The 26,382-nt window shown below is 55.5% G+C and overlaps 1 protein-coding gene and 1 non-coding gene across 4 annotated transcripts; one reads left to right on the top strand and one right to left on the bottom strand.

Annotated features, from left to right (window-relative positions):
- Positions 1-5,574: 5,574 nt before the first annotated feature.
- On the bottom strand, positions 5,575-22,960 carry Slco4a1 (solute carrier organic anion transporter family member 4A1). Of its 3 annotated transcripts, XM_045156829.1 has the most exons (13): positions 22,639-22,960; positions 15,817-16,498; positions 15,615-15,708; positions 14,636-14,726; positions 13,245-13,366; positions 12,750-12,861; positions 9,459-9,613; positions 8,366-8,561; positions 8,099-8,264; positions 7,834-8,006; positions 7,516-7,580; positions 7,027-7,175; positions 5,575-6,335 (listed from the first exon to the last, which is right to left on the bottom strand). In XM_045156829.1, exons 2-13 carry the CDS (start codon positions 16,414-16,416, stop codon positions 6,192-6,194), a joined length of 2,067 nt encoding a protein of 688 aa, XP_045012764.1. In that variant the 5' UTR covers positions 16,417-16,498; positions 22,639-22,960; the 3' UTR covers positions 5,575-6,191. The 3 variants fall into 3 exon arrangements, with proteins under 3 accessions (XP_045012764.1, XP_004669548.1, XP_045012765.1); XM_004669491.2 differs by having other exon boundaries at positions 15,615-16,498; positions 22,639-22,956; XM_045156830.1 differs by lacking the exon at positions 22,639-22,960 and having other exon boundaries at positions 15,615-16,068; positions 16,193-16,329.
- A 2,990-nt stretch (positions 22,961-25,950) lies between these two features.
- On the top strand, positions 25,951-26,141 carry LOC123463289. The gene has a single exon (XR_006638869.1). It is a non-coding gene; the product is annotated as a U2 spliceosomal RNA (small nuclear RNA).
- Positions 26,142-26,382: the final 241 nt, after the last annotated feature.

The following is a 26,382-nucleotide window of genomic DNA, read 5'->3' as shown; positions in this document are numbered from 1 at the left end:
TGTCACGGTTATGTGTCCTCAGAGCCATGTGCGCAGTGAGTGGAGTAGCTAACCCCTGCCTGTCAGCATATCTTCTTTAGTCTTGGACATGGATGTCATCGGCAGCTGCCTTCTGGTCCCACTCATCACAGTAAACACTTGTTAAGCACCAACTGTATGCTAGGCACTGTTCTAGGTGAAAACACACACACCCTGGATTCTAGCCACCCTCGCTGTAGACACTACAGCTACAGTTACACCACATTCTTTAGGGGGAACAGGACCCATTCACTTAAACATAGTCAGGAGACTGGGAGAATGAGGAGTGGGCTGTAATTCTGCACAGGATAATCAAAGAGGTGAGGAAGGCAGAGCTGAGGGGACATCCAGGGGAAGCTGGAACTGCCCTGGGGCAGGTGCCAAGCATATGCACATGTATGTGTGTGCACAAGTGTGCATTTGTGTGTTTGCATTTATGTGTCTGTGGGTGGAGGATGGAGCAGGCTGGGTGTGGCTGGAAGGGCAAGAGGCGGGTGATCATGCCAGGCCTGTGGTCACCTGACCGGAGAGATTTCCTCTGGCCCTGCTTCAGTGCAGGGCCTGGGCGGTAAAAACGCTGTGGCTCTTAGTTCCACACCAGCAATCTGCCTGGGCACTTTTCACATGCCCTCCAGGCCAGAATGCCACTCAGCTGCACTTATTTGCATGCCATCTGACTCACCTGTCCACAGGTGGATTTTCCTTCTCCTGGACCCTGGTCCTGAACTGCGCGCTTCCTCCAGCAGACACACCATTGCTCAGAGGGCTCTTCCCAAGCCCAAGCCTCGCCCTGTACGCCACCCAGTGAGGACTCTTCTTCCCTCCCTCCCTTCTTCCTTCCTTCCTTCCTTCTTTCCTTCTCTCCTTCCTTTCTCCTTTCTCCTTTCTCCTTTTTCTTTCTTGGCAGATGGCTGCGCAGGCTGGTGCGTGAAGGCTAACCCCCAGAGGGACTGCGTGAGATTGCAGAGCCATTGGCTGTGTGATGTTTTCTGGTTTGTTTTGATGTTCTGAGGCCTTTAATGTCAGGCTCAGGTTCCTGGGATTTCTCTGCTTGTCATCTTAAATTCTGTGTGTTGTGCCACTTAAGCATTTATGCCCACCACTGGCAGAAATGTTGTTTCATCCACACCTTGTATTCTGAATTTGCACAGGAGCACAGCTTCAGCCACAAATTGGGACCTTTCTGTGGTTTCCTCTTTATTTTGCAAACCAGAAGGCTTTTCATCACTATGATGAAATGTTTGAGCCAGTTAAGTTTGTAAAAAGAAAAGGTTTATTTAGCACTGTCTGGGGGTTTGAGGTTCTGGTGAGAGGGCCATGACAGACAGCAATTGGAAGTGGCAGGGATCTGTGTCCAGGCAGGAAACAGTGACATGGGTGGGCGGGGCTTGCTCCTTTCATGCCAATCTCTTCATGCCCTCAGTGACCTGAGGACCTGCTATCTCCTAGAAGTCACAGCAGATCCTTGAGGGCCACTCCGACCACCCCCAAGCCACAGCACCCAGGTATGCATCTGGTTGGTCGTGATGGTGCACCACTCTGTTCTAAATCCAGTGTCCACAGGCAAGGTCTTCGGGTGGTTGTGGCCCGGGGATGGCACTAGGGTCTTCCACCCCCCTGCCCCTTGGTATTGCTCACAATGGTCATTTTAGACAAAGAGCCTGCCAGCCCACTTGAGGGTTGCTGGAAGTCAGTGTTTTTCTAAGGTGGGTTCTTGGAGGAACTCAGGTTTCTGGGCCTCCAGGTCAGACCCTCCATGATGCGCACCTGAGCTAAGGCCCTCAGGAGGTGATGGGCAGGCAGACACCTCACAGCAGTCTCAGAGCACATCCCTCCCAGGCCTTGCTGTCCCTGGAGAGGTGCACTCTGCGCTAGAGCTCTGCTGAGGCAGGAACGGCAGCTGGCCAGCTTGGGGATAGGATGTACCACAACTGCCCTATGCTCCCACAGGGCTGGCTGAAGTAGGGTCCAGAGACCAGTAGTCCCTATGTGGTGAGTCACAGCTGCTATGTCAGCAGGGCTCAGGGGACCCAGGCCAGCCAGGCCTGTTGCATCCAGATTTTGCTGTCCCCAGGTCCCAACTGGCTCTGCAAACCATCTGCTCTTGTCCCTTCTACATGCCTGAATGAGAGCCAGACAAATCCTCAGTGGATAGGGCAGGAGCCCAGAACTGAGGCGAAGTGGCTGGCAGCAGACAGGGACGTAGAGTCCACGTGGAGTGTCCCCATGGGTGGCCTCTGTGTGGGTAACAGGTAAGCCCCAAGTCTCACATTCACAGGGAGCACGCATGGCAGAAGATCCAAGAGAAGATCAGCTCTCTCTTCTGAGGATGGCATTGCTGTGGACCCTATAGGCCCTCTGGGCTGTGGTGCCACTTGCCCAGACTTCTTCCTGTGCCACTGGCCAGTCCTGCATCACACCACTCCTGCAAGGTCTTCTCCATAGTGTGGGATAGAGGGGCCAGCCACTTCCTCCCTTCAAGGCAGGCCTGTCTTGACCCGCAGTCTTCCTGGATGGCCTTGAGGAATCTCACAAGTGTCACTGGTGTACACAGGCCCTCCTCAGGGGAGCCCCACTGCCCTGGGTCCCAGCAGACAGTGACAGTAGAAGCCATCATGGAAGTACCTGGAGGAAGTCCGCATGGCATTGGCCTCTGTCCCTGGGTTGGTGAGGTGTCAAGTCCATTCTCAGGCTATCTCACTTGTACACTGACTTAAAGAAGGGAAAATGGGCCAGGCGTGGTGGCGCACGCCTTTTATCCCAGCACTTGGGAGGCAGAGGTAGGAGGATCGCGGAGAGTCCGAGGCCACCCTGAGACTACATAGTGAATTCCAGGTCAGCCTGAGCCAGAGTAAGACCCTATCTCGAAAAACCAAAAGAAAAAAAGGAAAATGGGCTTCTCTGTCCTCACCACTCAGAATCTTGTCAGAATAAGGGCTCTGGGGAGCCACTGGTGGTCCCTGAGCTGGGCAGGTCCCAAGAGCTATAAGCTTAGGTGCTGTGAACTGGGTGTCCAGTGGGGATAAGGTGAGTAGACAGTGGCCTTGATAACTGTAGGGGCTGCTAGCCTTTCAAAACAAGGCTGAGGGCTGAAAAGATGGCTTAGCAGTTAAGGTATTTGCTTGAGAAGCCTAAGGACTCAGGTTTGATTCTCCAGTACCCACATAAGCCAGATGCACAAGGTGGCGCATGCATCTGGAGTTTGTTTGCAATGGTTGGAGGTCCTGGTGTGCCCATTCTCTCCCTTTCTCTGCCTCTCTCAAATAATACAATAAATAAAATGTTAAAATTCGATTTTTTAACAAGGCTTGTGAGCCAAAGCATGGCGTCCTGGCACTTTCCCAGTAGGTGAGAGAAGTTTGGCTGTGAGGCAGGAGGGAGGCTCTGCTTCCTTCACTCAAGAGGGGCTGGTCCTCTGCAGTTGGCTGTCAGCAGCAGGGCCCATGTGGCCATGTAGCTCCGTGGAGTGTGTCTCTGTGTGTAACCATGTATATGGTGTCTCGTGTATTGCTAAGGAACCTGCCCTCTCCCTAGACAGGAGCTCTGAGGAAGCCTGGGCCGAGGGTTCTGATGGGAGGCTAATGTGGGGTAGAGGACAGAGTTCTGCATGGGGCCTGGGCACTGACTTCATGGTAACATGGGAAGACAGGTTACTGGAGCCCACGGTCGTGCTCGTGGGGAGATGACCTCAAAGAATTTGTGTGGCTTGTGACGATGTTGGTGGGGACAAATGTTGCAGCAAATGAGTGCTCGAATCTCGGCCGGGCTGTAACTGGAGAAGCCGTGGCGCATCTCTTCCTTAGTGTGATGAACACACTATGTAAGGAATGTCACTTAGTAGTGACAGTGGGCAGGGATCAGTGGCAGCATGTGGATGACCCTCCAGAATCCATGCTGTGGGAGAGTTCCAGATGCAGCTTCAGCTGGACCCAGATACGAGATGCCCTCAAAGGCAGCAGACAGTGGAGGCTAGTGGCAGGGGGCAGGTGTGGGACAAGTCAGGCCACAGCTGCTCAATTGTGCACCTCACACTCACTGTGCTCCTAGGGGGTTTCAGGTGATCTGGGTTGTACAATTCAATGAAGTTGTTTGTTTGTTTGTTTTGAGACAGGATCTCCTGTGCCCCAGGCTAGCCTTGAAGCCACTAGCAGCTGAGGGTGGCCTTCAACTTCTAACCCTCTTGCTTCCACCTCCCACGTGGTAGAATTACCGGCAAGTACCATCATGTCAGCTTTATGCAGTGCTGAGGATCAAACCCAGGGGTTCATGCACGTGAGGCAAGCACTCTACCAACTGAGCCATATTGCTAGCCCCTGAAGACCCACACAACTACACAACGGCCTGCCCCAGCTCAGACTGGCCAGGCCTTTCCCAAAGGCAGAGACAGGAGCAAGGACTCTGGGAAGAAGGTAGTGGCTGCAGGACTGCTTCTGTGAAGTGCTGTGGCCCACCTTGCCTGGGGACTCCCAACAGGGAGAGGATCTTAGAAGAGCTGAGTGTCCACTCTGTGCCTGGGGTTCAGTCCCTGAGATGCGCTCTGCCTTTCCCACCGCCCTCCAGTGCATGGTCCTGGGAGACCCAGCTCATTTCCATTCGTGCTGGGAGTGTGCTGGGAAACAGGCATTTTTCCTGCGCCCTGCCTGTAGCCCCAAATGCAATCTGGTCCCTGGCATGTGTCTGTCTGTAACTCCATGTGACCCTAGTTCTTTGACCTCAAGAGGTGACTTCCCTGTTGCACCTGTCCCCATCACTGTTACCAGGTCTCTAATAACATATGTACTCTAAGGATGTAATTCAGGTAGGGAGTGCCCATTCTCTCATTGCAATACAACACAGAAAGTTTCTAAGTGGTTAGCTCAAGAGAACGAGCCCACATGGGAACAAGTGGGTAGCAGACCGTGCGTCTACCCGTCATCGGAGCTGCTCAGCTGCTGCTTGGGCCTTGTTTCCTTTTCCTGCCCAGGGTCTTTGTGCTTGCTGATGCTTTTAGCCAAACTCGGGTGTCAATTCAAATGCCCCTTCCTGTGACATCCCTCCCCACTGCTCGGCCTAACGGCATCCAGGCACCTGGGTGCTCCCCTGCTGCTCCATTCCTTTGCATACGCTTCCTGTCAGGAGCTCTAAGCTCATGCTGTTGCCAGCTGAGGCTGGACCTCACCACCACTCTCCACCCAGCTGGCTTCTGATGCCACCCTCACATGTAGGTACAAATGACCCTGTGGATGCCACATACATGTAGAGCCCCCCTCACCGACAGCAGTGTCTGGCCACCCTGTCCTCAATCCTATGGTGCACAGAGGCGACTCAGATAGTTTGGGAAGTGGGAGAAGGCCAGGAGCCAGATCCTAGCTGAGGCCTGTGCACACAGGCTCAGGAGGCAAGAGCCCACTGCCACAACTACTTTGCTTCTGGTCACAAGGGCGGCATGGCGAGGGGATGCCCTTGGGAGGGATGTGGGCCCAGCAGTGCCTGAGACAGCCTGCTACAAAGGTATCAGCAAAGGCGGGCAGACCTTCCAACTACAAACACACAGAAATGACACACTGCATAAGGATCTATGCTTTAAATATTAAAATATATTTACATATGAACACTCTTAACAGAGGTCACTGATACACACAGTCCTGTGCAGACTGTATGGCACTCCCAGTGGAATTCCTGTCCCTGCTGGAGTTAGCTCTGACATGTGCCACAGAATTAGGTACAAAACAAATTCCATAAGCACATTTCAACACAAAATGTGCATCCAGACATAATGATGCAAAGTTGCTTCTGCCCAGCACTTGGCGAACAGGTGACAGCAGGTTCAAACATGTCAAGTAGCAGCCTACATGGGATGACACCACCCAGGGCTCTGCTGTCCCACACGGCATTTCTGGCTCTCTCAGGAGAAACTGGAAGTCAGGGCAGGGGTTGCGCTCAGGTCAGCTGTGTCTGGAGCCATTCACCCTTAGTGCCTTGAGGCTCTGGAACCTGTGGCCCACTGCTCAGTCCCAACATTAGGGCAGAGCCACAGCTCGAGAATGCAGCATGAATGAGCAAGGTCCTCAGTGCTGCGGCCCCGTGAGGAGGGCCGGGCCCTCCACGAGCCCCAGCAGCCGGTGCGGGCATGCGCGTGACTCTTGTCCTCGGGAAGCACGGAGGGGTCGTGGCGTCCCCGAGCTGAGCAGGTGTCAGACGTCACTCTGGAGCTGTAGCTCCGTGGGGTTGTCAGAGGCTGACGACTGGCTGGGCAGAGAGGCCTCAAGGCCATCTGAGGACCCCAGTGGAGACTTGTACAGGAAGCAGGCAGTGGCAAAGAAGAGAAAGCCCAGCACCTGGAGAGACAGAAGGAGCTGCTGGCTCTCAGCCACCTGGATTCCTCTCACGGTCCCCAAGCCTGACCCACTCTTTTTATTTATTTATTTATTTATTTATTTATTTGAGAGCGACAGACAGAGAGAAAGACAGATAGAGGGAGAGAGAGGGAATGGGCGTGCCAGGGCTTCCAGCCTCTGCAAACGAACTCCAGACGCGTGCGCCCCCTTGTGCATCTGGCTAACGTGGGACCTGGGGAACCGAGCCTTGAACCGGGGTCCTTAGGCTTCACAGGCAAGCACTTAACCGCTAAGCCATCTCTCCAGCCCCTGACCCACTCTTAAGTGAAGACCCAGCCCACCCACCGGACTGGTCTTTGCAGGGACACCAGTACTTCAAGGAAGGAATAGAAACTACTGTTTGACTAAAAACAGGGCAGAGGGTAGAGTGGCGGGGCTGGCACTGGTCAGTCCTGGCCTCAGCAGCTGCAATGCGCATCAGGATGACTACAGGGGAGGGCAGGCCTTCATCAAAGGTGGCCCCAAGTCATATGGCTGTGTCCTTATAAGAGACAGGGAGGATGTCAAGAAGGCCAGCACTCAGCAGCAGAGGCAGAAGCAAGTGTCTACACCAGGCCTAGGGCAGACAGACCCTTTCCCGGGCAGGGGTAGGGTTGGGAGGAAACACTTTTCCCTCTGACAACCGCCTCACCTTACACGTGAGTCCCGCAATGAGCAAGTAACGGCTCATGGCGGCGTTCTGGTACACAAAGCAGGAGCCCTGGCGGCCACACTGGTCCTGCCACAGTAAGCAGGCCTTGTCGATTACCCAGCCGAAGGCAATGGGCCCGGGGATACTACCTGCCAAGAGAAAGAGGCCTGCTTAGCACCCTGATGGAGGGAGGAAAGGGCTGGTCACAGGTAAGACGTGGGGGGGGGCACATGGGCTTTTTGATGGCCTGTCAGTCATCTGTGTTCTCAGGGGCATGAAGGGAACTATTCAAGTGGTGGTTTCTCTGGGGACTTCGCTCTGGGTAGGGCGTGCTCCCCAAAGGGAGCCCCTGCATTAGTGAGGGCTAACAGATGGCAATGGGCCCCTCTAGTGGACAGTTAGGGAATGTTCCAATCTTATGCCACAGCTTGGTAAGAAGATGCCCCTGGATTCCTTATGTAGGGAACGCACTGTCCAGCTGTACAGCACCTAGGGTTCTCACGACGATCCACTGGATCCCCAGGGCAAAGGACCTCTGCCGGTCACAGACACACCTGCAGTAGACAACCACGATGTTAGAGCTCACGGGAGCGTGGCTGCACACATGTCACTCCCCATGCCAGCAAGAGTCCTGGGCCAAGCTCTAGGCCATGTCACCACCTCCCCAGGTGGCAAGCACCTCGTGGGGACTTTGCTGCCACCAGGGACTGGCCAGCTTCCCAGGCCCGCTGCTCCCCTAAAGCCCTGACAATCTGCATAGTGCCACCTGCTGGTGCTGTAAGAGAAGCCGTGGTGAGAGCCGCTTACCGTAGGGTTGCCGTCAGCGCCGGAATGCTGCTGAGGAATGTAAAGATAATTACAACGAACACGAGAACCAGAAGGAAGGGCTTTCTCTGACAGGTGGAAGTGCATTTCCCTGCGGTAGCATTGCCCAAGCCAGAGGAGTCCTTCACAAGGACACAGCTACAGCCTCCGTACACCTGGGGAGCCCAACAACAGTGCTGATCACGAGAGGAACATGGGGCTTCCCAAGTCCCGGCCCGGTAGGGCAGTGGGCAGTGGTCACACTCACCTTCTGGCCACCAGGGCCAATCCTGGCAGCCACGGGGCAGCCCGCGTAGCAGGGGGAGTAGTACATGGTGCCATCCGAGCCGCACACGGGACTGTAGTGCTCTGGCTGGCAGCAGTAGGCAGCGTTGCAGGCGGCCTTCAGGTCCACGTGGCCTTTGGGCAGGGGGCTGTAGGGATGGGGCGGCGGGCGGAGCATTGGCAGATGAGTGGCTGTCACAGCGTGCTGAGAACACAATCTCTCCCTGCCCAGGCCCTTGGCTAGACTCACCTCCCACCGTAGCCCGCCGTCACACCTGCCATGAGCATGTTGGGGCAGTGCATGAGGAAGGCGGAGAAGGCCAGCAGGCTGGTCAGGGTACAAAGCAGGCAGAACCTGATGATCCCGGAGCCACGGAGCTTGAACCTGTTCACCAGGAAGCCGCCCAGGAGAGTGCCGCCACCACCCGCTGGCACCACCAGGTACCCTGGGGAGGGATCAATAAGGGAATAACCAGCCTGGGTTTTGTCACTTTTGCTTTACAGGCAGGAAAACTGAGGCAGAGCCATTTCAGGGTCAGAGCAGAAGCCCCAGGGGCCATGGATGAGTGGTAGTCACCGTGCCCAGGGCAAACATAACCAACCCCCTACAGGCCAAATGTGATTGGGGAAAAGCCTGGAGCCATCTTATGTGAGGTCCGGGTGGGTGGGCACATGGCCAAGCTGAAATATGCCCAGGGATGGCAGTAGGAGTAATAATGTGGATTTTCCCAGGCCACCTGGAAGGCCAGGCCTCAGGGACTGAGACTTGCTCTGGGGGCAGAAAGGGGACACGAATCAGCGGAGGAGATGGGCTGAGGAAGGGAGGAAACCGCTGTGTGTCTGGGCTGCGTGAAAAGATGTTACTAAGGGGACAGAGTCCCAGATATGACAGCCTCTCGCCACCCAGGCAACAGGGCCTGCCAGGGAAGGCCACAGCTGATGAGTCTCACATGTACTGGTCAATACCTCAGGTTGACCGCAGCACTGAGTCACATACCAGCTGACTCCTGTCATGTGTGCCATCAGTGAGACCATGCCATGCCCTTGGCACAGGGCAGCTATGAGCACTGGCAGAGGAAGGGACACAGGCAGCACCACCCTTGCAGGCTCTGGAGGGCCAGCCTGTCTCTGGCCACTGTGTCCCCAGGCAGGCCTAGAGTCCAAATCACAGGCCTGTGGTGGCATGGCTTATGGGGACAGCCAGGCCCAGACCCCTTCTGTGACAAACAGCAGGCACAGAACAGTGGCCTGGGTGGTGAGCAGGTGGAGCGCTGCCCACTTGGGAGCCAACAGGCTATGGTCCCAGCCTCTACAGAACACCCTAAGACCCAGCGTTTCCTTACCAAATAAGGTGGCGGCCTCTGAGGAGCTCAGACTAAACTGGGCCTCGAGGAACTTGGGACCAAAAGTGGACATGCCAGCAATGAGGGTGGCTTCAGTGGCCCCTGCCAGGCAGAGCAGGATGAACGTGGGGTTCCTTAGGAGGAGCCAGATGGAGCTAGAGAGGGAAGGAGGAATGAAGACCAGGAATCAGAGTAGGTCAGACCTCCATGCAAGGAATACATCATTCCTGAGGTGGCCACCTCTCCCCAAGCAGAGGGCCCTACTTCTAAGAGGGCAGTGGAGAGGGGTGGAGTAAGGGGGTACAGCAAGGGATACCCTACATCTACTCTAGACACACCAGCAGGTAGAACACAGACAGCTTGTGTGAGAGCCTCTGGTCAGGTAGTCCTGAACACTGCAGAGAACCTTATCACTGCCACAGCCACATGTCCAGCCTGTGTGGGGACAGACCCAACTGACCTGTGACAGCCTAGTCACCTCTGGTGGGACTGGACAAGGGCTGGGAGGTACTGGTCACCAGACAGGCCACCAGGACAAGGAACACCAAGGGAAAGGTCACACTAAAGGGTGGGACCAGCTCCCAGCCACCAGCCCTGGGGACAGAGGGATGTAAGCCTCCAGATTTAGAAACTAGGGGCCTCTGAGGAATCTTGAGTGGACATGGCTGGCTCCCCTTCTCTTGTCTGCACTTGGGGTTCAGTGGCTATGGGCTGATACCAGGGTTGATGACCAGGGATGGATGGTCCCATGGTGACCTGGCCTGGAATTGTCCTGAGAACCTGAGGCCCTAGTCCTGCCAACTTTGGGGAAGCCCTGCCGGGCTCTCCTGGTGGGAAGGTGTCTGACTCTTGTCTTTCCAGGGCCACACAATAGAGTGGCCAGAGCATGGCATGGACCCTGCCTAGGTAAGTGTGCCCAGCTGAGCAGAGTGACCATCAGCTGAGGCTCAGACTCCAGCTTCCTGAGGCTGAAGGCCCTTCATACTAACTGCTGACTTTGAGGTTGAATGAGGCTAAATGGCCACAAAACCCTTGACAGCAGAGACTGAACGAGGAAACACCCAACGCATAGCCACCTTCTTAGACCTGAGGGGACCAAGCTGGCCAGTTGCCCAGCACCCAGCACTGTGTCTAAGCTTGACACTGATCTCGGGTGACTTTGGGGTGCTGCTTCCCTGTTCCTGAAGTCTGTGTATGTCACTGTGTTGTACTCTCATGCATGCAACCATAGGCAGCCTCTGGACACTCAGGGGGGCAGGCTTCTCAGAGGGGCTTGAAGACCCAATGTCTACATACTTGATGCTGTGGCCACTTGCTCATCCTGCACCTCCAGCCTAGCTGGGCTCTATGAGGAGGAGTGCTGGTGTGTAAGTGTGTGCACATGCGTGCGCGTGTGTGTTTCCACCTCCGTCTGGAAATCCCATGTACCACAGCACCCATGTCAGGCCCTCTCTTCCCATCAAGTCTGGACATGGGTGAGGACAGCCTTGCACCTGCCACTCGGGTGCTCTACATATAGAAGATGCAGGACAAAAACACACCATCCTGAAGAGAAGGAGCATGTAGTATGGCCATTAGCCCCGGAGCCCCTTAGCCAGCAAGCTCACGAGGGAGTGCATGCTGAAGGACCATGGCGTCCTAGTCACTGACAGCCCCGGGCCACTGGACAGTCAGACTGACCCTAGAGACACACTCACACAGCCCTTCTAGGGGCTGAGTGGCACCAATTCAAAAATTTACTTTCAGGCTGGAGAGATGGCTTAGCAGTTAAGGCATTTGTCTACAAAGCCTAAGGACCCAGGTTCAATTCCCCAGAACCCACATAAGCCACACGCACATGGCGATGTATGTATCTGGAGTTGCTTTGCAGTGGCTAAAGGCCCTGGCATGACCCATTCTCTCTTTCTCTTGGAAACAAACAAAATAAAATATTTTAAAAATACTTTCTAATGTCAGTGTTAGAAAGCCTTCTTGGTCAACTGTTTAGTTCCATGTTCTGACAAAGGAAAGGAGACCTGATGGAACCCTGGCCCCCAGCAGGGTCACATAGGCTTAGGGTGCTAAGCCCTCCCCAACTTTTGTGTGTAGGCCATGTGTGGTGGCCATGTCCTGGCTGTTCCTTTCCAAGGTATAGCCCAGACCAGCTAGTCTTGGGCTGCTTTGCTGGGGGAGGTTACTCCACAGATGCCCGCAGGCCCTCAGCCCCTGAAAGATGCTTGGGCAGTTCTTGAGTTGCGTTTGTCCAGAGAACTTGATATGACCTTCACGGAGGCATGTTTTGTAATTGCAACTGGCTTCAGGCACTAACCCTGGGCACAAAGCTTATTGCATGACACTCTGAGAGGCCCAGGGTGCCCAGGTCCTTGCTGGGACAAGGCTTGTGCCATGCTGTGCTGCATGAGTTAGCTGCCATTTCTTGGTTCTGAGTGGCTGTTGCTGGAGCGAGGAGAGGGTGAGCCTGTCTGGCAACAGACACCCCAGCAACAATGGGCAGTAGGCCCTCCCCAGCTCAGCCATGCGCTGGGGTCTACCCTCCTGGATGGGCAGCTCCTGGCTCTTCTCTGCGGCCCACTTAGAAGTAGGAAGTGAGGCACAAAGCCCTAAGTGAGACCTCTCGGCCTCACTCCCACCCATCAGCACCTTCCAGCATCATGTGGCTGGGTGGTTGGTATGAAGGGACTGCAATGGGCCCCATGGTTCGCCTTCCTCACACTTGTGGATAGTCCCCGTGCAAGACCTGATCCTGCAAGGAGGGACCCTGGGCACCAGCATGTTGTTCACCTAGAACCCCAGCAGCTCACAGCCTATCTTCTGTTTCACAAAGACTACAGAGCAAGGCGAACTCTCAGACAGCGAGAAAGCAGGGCGGAAACAGTAAGCACGAGAAAGGCCACCCTGAGGGAGGAGAGTGGTCAGTCAGGCAGGGAAGGAGGTTTCCATCCCACAAGCCGGAGGACAAGCAGGACAGTACCAGCCCAGAGCCCCTAATGGCAAATGCACCAGTGATGCTCAGTGAAAGGCAGGCGTGGCCTAGCACTGCCCAAGGGTCCTGAGGAGGGCCTCAAGGTCCACTGCAGCTTCCACATGGACTCTAGGGACAGGCAGGCTCATGGGGACGTGTGCTGGTGGGGACAAAATCATTGTGGTGAAGTGACCGGGCCTCTGCTCTTTGCTCCATGCTCACATTTCAGGTGTTGGGGGGGGGTGGTCAGAGAGAGGTTCAAGATCTGTGAACTCCCCGCCAGCTCCCTTGTGGGGACCATAGCATATGACTCCGGCCCCAAGCCTTACAGGGGCAAGTCTCCAACTGTTTTCCCGAAGGCTGGGTTGCTCGCCGCCTTGTGGCCACCGTCCTTCAAGCGGCGTGCTTCAGCTGTGCTCACGACCATGTAGCGCTGGGAGCCTAGAGGGGTAGAGTCAGCAGGCGGCTGTGGCTTCCAGAGGATACAGCTCTGTGGCAGCCATCCAGACTCCTCCATTGCCCAGGGCCTGGGGGCCTGGCCATGTCACATGCACGTAGCACTGAAGTCTGAGGGTGGAGGGTATGGGCCATGGAGCAGTGGGATTGCAGGTATGGGCAGAAGACCATGTGGTCCAGCAGGAGGTAGTGATGAGGCCTGCCCACTGGAGACAGGAGGGAGTGGCAGTACAGGGCTGACCTGTTCTCTTCTTCCAATGGGAAGACTGGGATCAAAGGCTCTACTCCTCATTGGCTGAAAACCAGAAGGAAGGGGGCAGGACTGGGAAGGGTATATGGTGCCTCTTGCCTCAGGGCAGGGAACTCACCTGGTAGCTGCCGAGGATAGCCTAGGATGGGGATGGCAATGAGAAAGGCTGTGGTCCCAGCACCCAGGAAGCCAATCCACCAGGCGCCAACCCACAGTGGGCTGTCGGTGGTCAGATCCGTCCTGTTGGGAGAGGCAGCGGTACTTGGGTCAGACTGGCCCCCATGGTCCTCCCCAGCACACCCACATGGTGGCAAGCTAGTTCCTCTTCCAAGACCTCTGGGGATCTGCACACACAGGCGACAGAGACCACAGGGCTGTGGTGCTGCTCTGCCCTCTCTGAGGACTACAGAAGTCTCCTGAGACAGCAGCTCCATGCTGGGACCCAGAGAGGCTGCGCCTGTGCCTCAGACTGAGACCTTGGGGGCCAGGCCCCTGGGGTACAGGTATCTGAGCAACAGCAGGTGTCCTTCCCCATACCAGCTGGCATCCCCAGAGCCATGGAGCCCAGGGGACAGAGGGCTCAGCTGGAGTTCACTGAACTACGCACAGAGGGGCCATTAGGTGCCATACTACAATGTGCTCAGGCCGAGAGTGAGTAAGGAAGGGCAATGGGCTCCTGTCGTCAGGAGGAGGAGGGTGAAGGGGACACAGAGGGAGGAGGGACAAGGGACAGGAGGAGGAGGAAGAGAGGATGGAGGCAGGACTCCAAGACCAGGATGCAGCTAGGCAGTCACCTCTGCTGCCTCCAGGGCCAGGAATACACGACCCCTCCCCCATGTGCACAATGAACCCCGATCCCAGAGCTCAAGGGGCACAAAGCATCCAGAACCAGAGACATGAGCCTCCACCTACCTCAGGCTCTGCACAGAACACGCACCCTTGACCCCATAGTATCAACCCAGGGCTAGAGGCGGCTTTGTGAGAGGGCAGAGCGCTAGAAACCTCGCCGGGCACCATCTGCAGAAAGAGTCCCAAGGTGGAGGGGTGCCCAAGACCTGCCACAGCCATCAGGAGAACTCAGTCGTGGCTGGCGCAACAGGACCAGGCCAGAGTCAACTCCTCTCCTTATTCCCTCCCACCCTTCGCTTTATCCTTGTGAATCCCTCCCCCTCACTTCTCACGCTGCTGCTTAAAAAACAGAATCATACACCAAAGACACAGGAAACTAGATACAGGAGCCCTGTGAAGAGAACAGCACTGGAGACCCGTGGCCAGAGCCTCGGAAGCACTTGGGCTAACCCCTCCACCCCCACTGCCTGTCCCCTCCCCCTAGCTGGGCCCCAAAGCCTCTCACAGACCCCAAGTCCCTGCAGTCCCTGAGTCCTCACAGAGGCCAAGGCCAACCTAATTCTATCTGTTTCAGCCTTGTGCTGTGTCAGAACCAGCCTTTGGGAACCACAGCGCCCCAGGTGCCGAGAGGCGGGAAGGCAGGTGCTCCTTTTCACTCACCGCTGGCCCACTTCTGTGTACACATTCAGCATGGCCCCTCCGATTAGGTAGCCGGCCGCAGGCCCGAGGATGGCTGCCGTGTAAAAGATGGCTGGAAGACAAGCAGAATGGGAGGCTGTCACATATCACCCTGGGGACACTCTTAAGGGACACTTCCCACCTTTGTTTCTTGGCCTGATGTCCCATGTGGACGTCTTTTGATCAGGGTCCATGCATGTGGCCTGAACTCAGGCTGACATATCATTGCTCATACTTTTACAATCCCCCAAAGTGGACCTCAGTTGTCAATTGGACTACCCATTGTGACAAGAGTCCCTAAGCCCCGCTTTACAGGTAAGGGCAGTGCTCATGTAGGAGAGGCATGTGGAAGTAGATTCGGGTGGAAAAGGCAGGAAGCAAAGGCCACTGAGGGGAGACACCAGGGCTAGAGAGGCCCAGGAGTTCCCCACTACACCTCCCATGGGCCCTGAGCTGAAAGAGTGGGGTGAGACTAAAGGCCATGTGAGCTTGGCAGCCGTGCATGCTGTTACTCTACAAATTGTAGACCATAGTGGAGAACTCACAAGCTGTTTTGTGGTTTTGCCTTCAAGTCTCTGCTCCCCTTACTTTCCACCATCTATTGCCCACCTTGTAGGGTTGGCCACTGAGCACAGGAGGGATTCCCAGGGAGGTGCTTGCTCGGGGCTGCCCTTCCTTCCTTATTCACCCCCACACAGGACTTCTTACCAGGTAACGGAGGCTCTGCTGGCTCCCCAGGTCCTATCCCTGCCTGAGGATTCAGGGTCCCTGGGCCAGGAAGGGTCCCAGCTGGTGTCGGGGTTGGATTGCGGTTCCTAGCACTATGGCCTGGGGCCCCTTATGGGGCCACTAACTCGAGGATACAATAAGGAGCTAGGGACCCACCCAGGCTCCAGGTAACAGCACCGCTAACACTGGCCTCTGGCCACTCGCGCCCCACCCCTCGGCCAGTCCTACTCACCGATGTAGATGGGTGAGTAACTTGACTTGACATTCTCGTCCAGGTAGGTGACACCTAGCGTGTACAGGGGCGTGGCGCCCACACCATGCAGGAGCTGGCCCAACATGAAGACCAGCTGGTAACCAGACAGGCCTGAGGTGCTGTCCACACATTCCGTGCTCTGGTTGGCAGGACATGTCCCCACCCCTCCTCCCTCATCTACCTCTGCCTCATAGTGGCCGGCGGTGAAGTGGGGTAATGCAAACACCAATGAGCCAGCGCCCAGGATCAGCACGCCCCAGCCCAGCCAGCGTGGCTTGTGCCCGTTGCCCCCAAAGTAGCTGACGAAGGCGAGACAGAGGCAGGCGGCGATGTCATAGGAGCTGGCGATGAGCCCGCTCTGGTAGCTGTGCAGGTCGAAGCGCCGCTCGATGGAGGTGACGACCGTGTTGATGAAGCCGTTCACCGTCATGCCCTGCAGGAAGGAGGCGGCGCACAGGAAGATCAGGAAGCCCTTGGGCGTGTTGAAGACCTGCAGGCACTGAGGAGTGAAGGTCCGCCAGCCGCACAGCGCACCCTGCGGCCCCGCAGGCACGTACTGAACCTCACGGGCCGCCTGGCCACTGTGCTTCTCAGCCCGGGGCTCACACAGGGGCCGGCTGCAGGAGTCCAGGGGGCTGTGGGCAGAACGCAGGGAGGCTGGAGATGCCCTGCTGCTGGGCGGAGTGTAGTCACTCCCATTCTCGGCGCCTGGGGATGTGCTGGGAAAGAGGAGCCTGGGCAGGGAAAGGAACCTCTTGTCCCCCATCACGTGCTGGGGCATGTCCAGCTTCGGGGGGGGGGGGGTTCAGCAGCACAGTGGGGAGACACTCGGAGAAGGCTGCAACGATTTCCAGTTGTGGGATCTGTTCAATGAGAAGGACTTCTTGTTAGCAAACCACCTGTTCCTAAACACACTGAAGTCCCCCCACTAACCTTCTATTCTGGCACAATCCACCACTAGGGTCAGCCTTCCCTGACCCAAGGTGGCCTCTGGCCAAACCCAAATTCAGGCACCTTGCCAGTGACCACAGCCCTGCTGCAGGTGGGCCCAAACTGGACTGATCCTAGCAACTCAATTCCCGCAGTCTCGTTAGAGCTTTGGAGGTGTGGCCACAGGGGAGACAGTGAGGACAGAGCTATTAGACAGAAACCACCAAGCAACAGGCACAGCTGACATACCACAAGACTGTGGGGGTCCTTTGCTCTCCTACCTTAACTCTTCTGGCCCCTCAAAGTGTCTGATAGACCAGCACAGAGTGCACGGTGCACAGCTCAGAGCACATCCTGGTGGTGTGTGCCCCCTGACGTCTAACACGCTCATACTGCTTCAGGTTCTGAGAGTGTGGAGAGTGAGGAAGGAGGAGCAAGACTCCATGCGTCCCTGGAAGTCATCATACTGGGACCAAACCCACCACTCAAGTCTCAGCAGCACACAGCACTTCTAAGTGTTAAAAAGCCTAGCGTGGTGCTGCACTCTTGAATTCCAGTATTCAGGAGGTAGATGCAGGAGGATTAGGAGTTCAAAGCTAGCTTTGGCTGCATAGTGAGTTCGAGGCCTGCTTGGGGCTACAAGATATCCTGACTCGGGCTAGAGAGTTGACTCAGTGGTTAAGGCAGTGGCCTGCAAAATCTAACAACCCTGGTTCAAGTCCCCAGTAGCCACATAAAGCTAGATGCACCAAGTGGCACATGCATCTAGAGTTCATTTGCAATGGTTAGAGGCCTTGGTGTGACCATTCTCTCTGCCTCCCCCCCCTCTGTTTGCAAATATATATATATATATATATTTTTAGTTTTTCAATGTAGGGTCTCTCTCTAGCCCAGGCTGACCTGGAATTCACTATGTAGTCTTAAGGTGGCCTGGAACTTTTGGCATCTTCCTACTTCTGTCTCCCAAGTGCTGGGATTAAAGGTGTGCGCCACCACAGCTGGCAATTTTTTTTTTAGACACCTTGTCTCAAAAATCCAAAACAACGGAATGCTAAGACACACTGTACTCAGGGGAGGGCCAGTTGACAGTTGTGTCTGCTCTCTCTTTCCAATCAGTTCTCCAGGGTCCTGACCTTGAGATCCAGCTAAGCCTCCTTTCTCACCTAGTCTGGCTGAATCATCGCTGTACCCTGGGTTCCTCAAATGCCTGCCTGCACTATTTATGGACAGGAGGTGCCTACTGCCAGGTACCCAGATCCTTCCAATGACCCATGGCTTCCTGGGGATCCAGGTGGTACCACTCTGCCTCTCGCAGATCAACAGCTAGCTTCCCACCAGAACTAAAGCTACCCCAAGGCATGTGGTGCTATGAAGGAAAATGCCTAATCTAGAGAGAGTGAGTCAGTGAAAGTGACCAAAGCGGGTAGAGCTGGAGCGTAGCCCACACACAAACACCTACGAGTATGGCAGGTGTGGTGAGAAGGCAGAGGGGGACACAGGGGTTTGTCTAGCAGATGGCACCTGATGGGCATCTTTGACAAACTTGCTCCAGCACTTAGGGACAGACTTGTCTTTCGTTTCTAAATGACATGATTACAGACCAACTGGGAACTGGCAAAAAAAAAAAAGACTGGCACCTGGAGCCTTGTGTGGGATCTCAGACTGAGCTGTAAAGCTTGTTGTACATTTAGAGAGACATAGGAGTCAGTCCTCCTTGTCAGAGAGTGACAAGAGAGTGGGCTTTGAGCGTACAAAAAAGGTGCAAGACTTGAACCACCAAATCTCAGGCCACCAGAGTGCGCCACGTTGCTTTGCTTCATAGCTCTCAACACCAGCTTGCCACCCCTCCCATGCCCGGGACGACTGCTGAAGATAACACAGGTAATGGCCAGATCAAGTCTGCACAGGATATAGGGGAAGTTAGACAGTGAAGCTTTTGTGACCAGCAGTGACCACAAGGAAACAGAAGGACTTCCTGTTTGAAAATAAAAGCCACCACTGGAGACTGCTAGGTGTGGGTATCACGCAGCCCTGACATCATGGCGGTTTCACCTGAACTAAGAGCTCTGACTGAAACTCGGTTTCGATAACTGAGACTCAGTCTAAAATTAGACTTGGCACCATCACTGTTCTTTCAGTGTCACTTGAAATACTACTTTGGTTATTTTTATTTCTTTTCTTCCCACCTTTGCAAGGTAGGGTCTCACTCTATCCCAAGCTAACCTGGAATTCACTATATAGTCTCAGGGTGGCCTCAAACTCATGGCAGTCCTCCTACCTCCACCTCCCAAGTGTTTGGACTAAAGGCATAGGCCGCCACACCCGGCTCTGAAACACTACTTTCAATATTAGCCAGGCCACCCTTCCATTATAGCGTGGCCAATATGGTGGCACACAGTGTGACCCCAGCACACAGTAGGCTAAAGCAATAGGATCACAAGTTCAAAGCCAGCCCAGGTTGGAGACCCTGTGTTGAAAACTAACCAAATAAATAAAGGATTCTATAGGCATCCACAGCATCAACCTTTGAGCTTCCATGTCCTCCACTCCCCACCTGCCAATCTGATGGCAAGAGGACAGTGCTACTAGGAACCAAGGTATTGTCTAGTCACTAGCTTCCGAGCATCTTCCTGGGATCTGCTAGACTCTGGGATGACTGGCGCAGACCCCAGTGTCAGCCCAGCTAGACCACATGTGTCAGACATCACCACAGGCAGGTCTTGAGGGGCCTCTGGATTTTTTAAAGCAGGTGGGCCTCATGCAGTCACCCACTCCCTGGAGGACCTGACTGCAGAAGGGCAGAGTTGAGGGAGCCTGGGCCCCCAGCTTGCTGACTACAGATCTTTAGATGTGTCCACCTTCATAATCGCATGACCCAGCTCCTAATATGAAATCCCTTTATACATCTCACTAGGCAGGCTTTCCTGGAGAACTCTGACTCATGTAGGGTCCTCCCTTTTTTTTTTTTTTTTGGTGTACTTATTCACCCCTGCCACGGCTTAGGAATACAGCCCAGCATTCAGTCCTGCTCCCAGGCAGTCTTTAAGGGCTCTCTGTAAGCTGGACATGGCTGCAAATCAGCAGAGGCCAGGCTGCAAAGAGCAGGTGGGTGCAAGAGGCCCAGATACCAACCAGAAAAGAGCTTCTCACAGGCTGCCAAACACCCTCATATCTATGACCACTCATGGGTTAGCTGAGTGCTCTCTTAGGTATATGTGCCCACTGAAATCCAACCCTTTGGGGAGGTGAGTCCATTGCCCCACCAACACGGGCTCTGCTCTCCTGACCACTCCACTGGGAACCTAAAGTGAAGTCTGCCTGTGCCCAGGCCAAGAGCCTCGCTGGCACTCTGCCTTCTCTCTCTCCACCATCTGCTTTGAGCAGCTCCATCAAGGAAGAAGAACATTTGAGGTGAGGGAACACTGACCTAAGCCTGGGAGAGCTTTCTCTGCTTAAGAAGATCTACCAGAAACTCGGCTTCCCAGCTGTGGGAAGCAGGAAGGACACTCCTTCATGCAGGGAATGAAATCCCCCAGTCTGTCGGCATGGCTTCACCCAGACAACCCAGTAGCCCAGCCCTGTGGCATTAGGCCAAGCTGATTAGCCCAGGTTAATGACGCCTTGGAGCCATGGCTGGCAGCTGAAAGCCTCCACGCCTGGGTGCCGTGGGGGGGGGGGGGACATGAATGTGCACAGGCATGTGCACTGCATATGTGCTAGTTTTGGAGGCCACAGATGACCACAGTTCCCTTCCAAATCCCACAGACTATCTTCAGGACAGCAAGTGCGGCATCCACGGAGTCTTTTTGTTCCCAAAGAATGGGGCCGGGGCCTCCTCCTCAGAATCCCCAGGAGAGATTAGTGGCTGAGGTAGCCTGACACAGCCTGACCTTTGGGAGCAGTTCACATAGTTGGGTGCTCTTTTCTTATGTCCTCCGGTGCCCATCCATTTACTTGGCTCTCAGCTAGAATTGTCCCCAAGACCTTAGCTCACCCAGGAATAGGAGGGAAGGGGAGTCCAGAGTACTTAAGCCTTATACCTGCCCCAGGTCCCTGCTGAGTCCCTGCACGTTGTCTCCAGGACATCCTAAAGCCCTGAAACTGGGGTACCCACTCGGGTCCCTTCCTTGTTTGGGGACATTCAGGCTGATCCTAGAACTTCCTCAGGCCTTGGCCACTGAAGAACTACAAATTTATTTCTCTTCTCCTCTAGGTATCTAGCCAGGAGTTGACAAAAAGCAAAGCTAATTCTGTCCTCACTGTACCCAACTGCTACAAAGCCAGTGACAGCAACCAAAGCACCTGTCCCCAGGCATCCTCCCTCCACCTGATTCCCATCAGCAGCCACATATGACCTCAAGGCTCTTTTCTGCCTTCTCCCGGGCACCCCCTCTGACTCGTAAGTAAGTACAGGGCACTTTCACTTCTCCAGGCTGAAGCTTGGGCACTGGGGGTGCAATACGGGGCAGCTGCCAAAGTGCTTGGCACAAACCATCTTGTGGGACCAGCATCCATCACCAGCCCCTGGAGCTTGGCATCCTGGGCCATGAGAGCGCTTCCATAGCTGCCTCCCAGCTTGCTTGATGGCTGAAGACAAAAGCAGTTTTCTCTGTCCCCGCACCTAGTTCCTGCTACACAGCTGGTATGTTGTTGGGGGTTAAAAACCCTGTGACAGTTCCCAGGGTTCTCACAGCTCTCTCGGATTCTAGGGGCAACTTTCCAGGTGGCCTATGAGGGTCCAAACACCACACCCACATAGTCTCCTGGCAGTGGTGGCATCGTGGCACATGCCTTTAATCCCAGCACTCAGGAGGCAGAGGTCAGAGAATCACTGTGAGTTCGCAGCCAGCCTGAGACTACACAGCAAATTCCAGGCCATCTTGGTCTAGAGGGAGACTATACCTTAAAAAAGTAAAAAAGGGCGTGGTGGAGCACACCTTTAATCCCAGCACTCTGGAGGCCGAGGTAGGAGGAACACCATGAGTTCGAGGGCCATCCTGAGACTACATAGTGGATTCCAGGTCAGTCTGTGCTAGAGTGAGACCCTACCTCAAAAAACAAAACAAAACGAAACGAAACGAAACGAAACAAAACAAAACAAAACAAAAAAACCAAAACATCAAAAAAAAAAAAAGGCCACTAGAAGGCAAAGCCCTCATGGGTGGGAGAGGTGTCTACACAGCACTTGGGTGGTGTGGGAAAGAGAGGACAGAGGACATAGGACATGTCAGAGGCCCTCCAGAGTAGGAGCAAGCTCCACCAGGCATATGGCCTCCAATTTCCCAGTTGCTGTGAGTGGCTTTCACAAAAGCTGTGTGGTTAGAGAACACTCCTACCTCCCCCTCTGAATGTGGTCTGGATTCTAATTCTGTATAATGCAGGCAGGAAAGAGGCCACGCTGTGCCAGCCCAGGGGAAACGGGAGGGTTGGGGAAAACCAGAGACATCTGAGAGCCCAGGCTGCAGGCTGAGCAGAGGCAGCAGAGGGGGAGGAAGTTCCCAGACCCAGCCGGGCCAGCTGCTGCCTCTGCAGTGGCACATGGAGCGTGCTGGCCCAGCCCCACCTCCCCATATCCTCTCCCCCCAGCCAGCAGGGCCTCCAGGCTCCACTCAGGCAAGACTCAGTCCAGCCTGCATGTGGGTGCAACCGCTGAGGTCCAGTTGCTCATGCTGGTCCTCCTGCTCATGGTCAGCCCTCCCGCTCACCAAGACCACACCATGTCACACAAGCATCAGGGTCCCAGAATGAGGTGGATGGTGAATTTCCACAGACTATCCTGTGATCACTTCCAAAGGCCAGTAATGGCTCTTTGCCATTCTAGGGAGTGAGGTGGTCACGCGGCTTGGGAGAGAAGAATGTTTGCACCCTCTGACTACAAAGCCCTAAATATATCCTACAAAGGAAGCATGAGGATAGACATCCCAAGCAAAAAGCAGCAGCAAACCCAGCACCCCCCTGCTGAAATGCTGCATCTGGGATGGACCCATCGGGGCAAGTTTGGGAACTCAATTTGTTCCGGCCTAAGAGACCATACGGGGTGGTCTGTGAAATCACAAGTCTCAGCAATACTCACCTGAGACATGGCTTAAGTCAGAGGCTTCTAGAATGAGGGACATCGTCGGTCCAGTATTTAACCTTAAGTTGTAGTCACTGAGGTGAAAAGGCCTTAATGTTTAGAAATGAGAGGCATGGAGCCCTAACCACCACTGTGAGTTTGTCGCACCAAAGGCTGGGCATAGCAGTCCCGGCATCAGTTGCTCTGCTTCTTGGCCCCAAGTCACATGGCCCAAGTCTAGTCTACCCTGTACCTCATTGAGGGCAGTCACAAGCTTTTGTCTGGCCTGCCTTGCCCCCTGCAGTGGTGGGGAGGGATCTGGTTGAGACCTGCCCAGGCACCTGCTTCAAGGGACACGCCCAATGAGCCACAATTAGGTCAGAGCCACCCAGGAGGTGAGCAGCCTGGGGAAGAAATTTTCAGGCAACACTAGCTGGCCTGGCCTAGTGGGAAAGCCACACCGGTCTCATTGTAAGGCAGGTGTCCTTACAATGTAAGGTGACTGTATCCTGGGCAGCTCCAGGGCCCATCCCAGAGGGTCCTGCCCTTGTTCCATTTTGCTACATGGAAAGTCCAGAGACACGTGCTGTTCTGCAATCGCTGACAAGGTTCTGTCCCCTTAACTGATGAGCCTCTGGCCTGGGGACCCTCCTTTCTTGAGAAGAGAGTGGCAACGCAGTTGGAGCAAAGTTGATGCCTCCCTGTTACCTCCAGCTGCCATTCTGGGCACCCCTGCTACTTCCTGGTGCCTCAGCCTACTCCTCTGTGTAAGGGGAGAGGGACAAGCTGCTGTGGTCCAAAACCCTCACTCTAGCCTGCAAACTCCGCACTTGGCAAGTAGCTCCTGGCATCGCTGTCATTACCAGTTACAATGAACCACCTAAACCCCAGTGCTCTCTGCAGCCCCACACCTATCTGCCAGTCTCATAACAGCCAGCAGTATGCGGCTAGTTTCTGACCAGACTTAACCTTAGTTTACTAATTTCCAAAAATTAATGTCTTCGAGCAGTGATGGAAAACTACCGCCGTTCTAACGCCTCCGGAAGGAAATACCCCACGGCCGTGTCTCAGGGAGGCCCACACGGTCGGCCGGTGTCCCCGTTCTGCGCAGCCTGGCGCTGACCACAGGATGCTGACCACTCCTGCGCACGGGAGAGTGCCCGCTTCGGGTTTCCAGTGTCCAGAGCCAAGCGCAAAACGGGCACCAGAAAGGCCCGCACCCTGCATCGACCTGCGCCCGGGGGCTGCTTATTAGTGGCGAGAGGGTGCCCGCCCGCGGCCCCCGGAGACAAAGCCCGCTAGCAGCGCAGGAGAAACTTCGGGGCCCGACGGTTTCCTCGGGGACTAAGCCGCCGCCGCCACCGATGGACCTGTCCCCGGCCAGGTCCGCGGGGCCTGCGCCTGCGTGCACTCGCGGCCACTGGCCCAGGCCGCTCCTTCCGTCCGCCCCGGCGCCCCAAGCCTCTCCCACCTTCCCCCCCGCGCACCGGCGCAGCGCGGCTCCGCCTCCCCGCTCCCCTTTTCCCCTTGCCGGGACTGGCGGATTCCCGCCTGGACAGCCGGCAGCGAGAAGCGGGCAATACCGCACTCGATACCGTGCGTGCCCGCAGAGGGGCCCGGGGCGTCCGGCGGGTGCCAGGGCCTGCCGCCAGCCCGCCCGCCATCCCACGCTCGCGCCCGGCCTCCGCCAGCACCTGCCGGGCTGTGACGTCAGTAGGTCGGAGGCCGGCACCTGAGCTGCGCCCCGCGGGGCCCCCGCCCAGCCCCGTCCCCGTCGCCGCAGTCCGGGTCGCCGCGCACTCACCGTCCCGCGCGCCCGCCGCCACGCTGCGCTCCGCGCTCTGTCCGCCGCGCGCAGCCCAGCCGCTCTTCATTCATCGCCGCGCCGCCCGCCCCGGGGGGGCAGTGGCGTTGTCGCCGCGGCCAATGGCAGCGGGGCCGGGGCGGGGCCGGCCCGACCGACGGAAGGCGCGGCGCGCGTGGGGCGAGGTGGGGGCGTGGTCTGCGGGAGGGCGGGCCCGCGGCGGGACCCCGGGCCGACTGCCGTTTCTTCCTTGCCCAGCTGGCACGAGCCGTGCGGAGCTGCCTGGCGGCTCGCGAGCACGGCTGCGGGCCCTGGGCCGGGGAAACACGGCTTGGAGCGGTGGGATACCGGCCTAGAGCTCGCGGCGCCGCAGGTCTCACCTGTCTCGGGTTCGCGCCCGCGTGTGGGACCGAGGCAGTGGAAAGCGCAGGCGCGGGGTGCAGATGACGCCGGGCACCTTCCCCCACCGGCTTCCCTGGCCATCGGTGCGTGCTCTTCGGGTGCGTGGGCGGATCCGCCCCGGCGCTGGTCGAGGCCGTGCCTTCACCTGGAGAAGCCTCTTCCCAGAGCATCATCCTTTCCTTGACTTGGCAAGACCTCTCCACTGACAGTCTCTGTCAGGAAACCTTGAAACATAGTTCTGACTTGTTCTGGGCCTCAGTTTCGTCAAGTGTAAGATACAGGTAATTAACCAGTCGAGGGTATGGTGGCTCGGACCTGTAAGCACAGCGCTCTGGAGGCTGATGCAGGAGGATCATCTCGAGTTGGAGCCCAACCTGGTCTAAATAATGAGGTTCCAGGCCGGCCTGGGCAAGAGTGAGGCACTGTCTCAAAAACCAAGCAAACCGGGTTGGAGAGATGGCTTAGAGGTTAAGATGCTTGCTTGCAAAGCCTGATGGCCTGGGTTTCATTTCCCAGTATGCACTTAGGGCATATGCACAAAGTGGTGCATGGGGCAAGAGTTCAGTTGTAGTGGCCTCCCCCCTCCCGCCCTCCTTGAAATAAATTAATCAATAGCAAACCCACAACAAAAAGAAGTGATCATAGTAGACCCCAAAGAACACGAAAAGCAGTAAATGGCTGGGAGAGATGGCTTAGTGGTTAAGGCACATGTCTACGAAGCCTAAGGACCCAGGTTCGAATCTCCAGGTGCCAGATGCACAAGGTGGAACATGCATCTGGAATTCGTTTGCAGTGGCTAGAGGCCCTGGAGTGCCCATTCTCCCCACCCCCAGTCTCAAATAAAAATAAACAAATAAATAATTATTTTTGAAGAAAAGCAGTAAAGGAATTAAAGGGGATGAACCCCACCAAATAACAGCGGATTGGCATCAGATCAACGGCTGATGGCAGCACTCTCCGCAAGTTTCTCCTGGGTTTCAGAAGATTTGTTTTAAAGGGTATTTACAAGTATTTAGTAGTGCACGCCTTCAGTCCTAGCACTGAGAGGCTGATGCAAGAGTATCTCAAGTGGGAGATCAGCCTGGGCTATATAATGTGACCCTGTCTCAAAAAACAAAAAACACATCGCTTCTCGGCCTTTTGGCTAAGATCAAGTGTTGTGTCTGTTCTTAGCAGTTTAATATCTGATACATCCTCTATCCGAGGACAATATATTAAATGGATTTTTGGAGCTCGGAGTTGGAATAGGAGCTTTCTCCGTCCACTCCATGTGTCGACCTGGTATTGCAGTACCTCCAGAAACGGTGCACTCCCTCTGGGGAACAACAACAAAAAAACAAAACAAAACGAAAAAGTCTCCTGAGAAGACACTATGAACCTGCAAACTCAACACTGGGGAAACAGAGGCAGGAGGAAGCAAAATTTGTGACCAGGAAAGACCTGTCTCACACAGGTCTACACAGCAAGACCCTGTATCAAAACATCAAATAAATGAAAGTAAGTCTACAAAGGTCGTTCCTGTGTGCAGGTGTGGATCCTGAGGCCATCTGGGTAGG

This window comes from Jaculus jaculus, chromosome 8 (genome assembly GCF_020740685.1).
Source record: "Jaculus jaculus isolate mJacJac1 chromosome 8, mJacJac1.mat.Y.cur, whole genome shotgun sequence".
Classification (NCBI taxonomy): Eukaryota; Metazoa; Chordata; class Mammalia; order Rodentia; family Dipodidae; genus Jaculus; species Jaculus jaculus.
The sequence above is the reverse complement of the archived record's forward strand: the minus strand, read 5'-3'. Positions and strand labels throughout refer to the sequence as shown.

Excerpts from the sequence above, each read along its gene's own strand:
- Slco4a1 (XM_004669491.2), bottom strand. The coding sequence starts at position 16,416 with ATGCCCCAGCACGTGATGGGGGACAAGAGGTTCCTTTCCCTGCCCAGG. Across the intron at positions 8,562-9,458 it reads AGAGGCCGCCACCTTATTTG|GGTACCTGGTGGTGCCAGCG; the intron begins GTAAGGAAACGC and ends ATCCCTCCCCAG. Across the intron at positions 7,176-7,515 it reads GATCGTCGTGAGAACCCTAG|GTAGTATCCCCGGGCCCATT; the intron begins GTGCTGTACAGC and ends TTCTCTTGGCAG.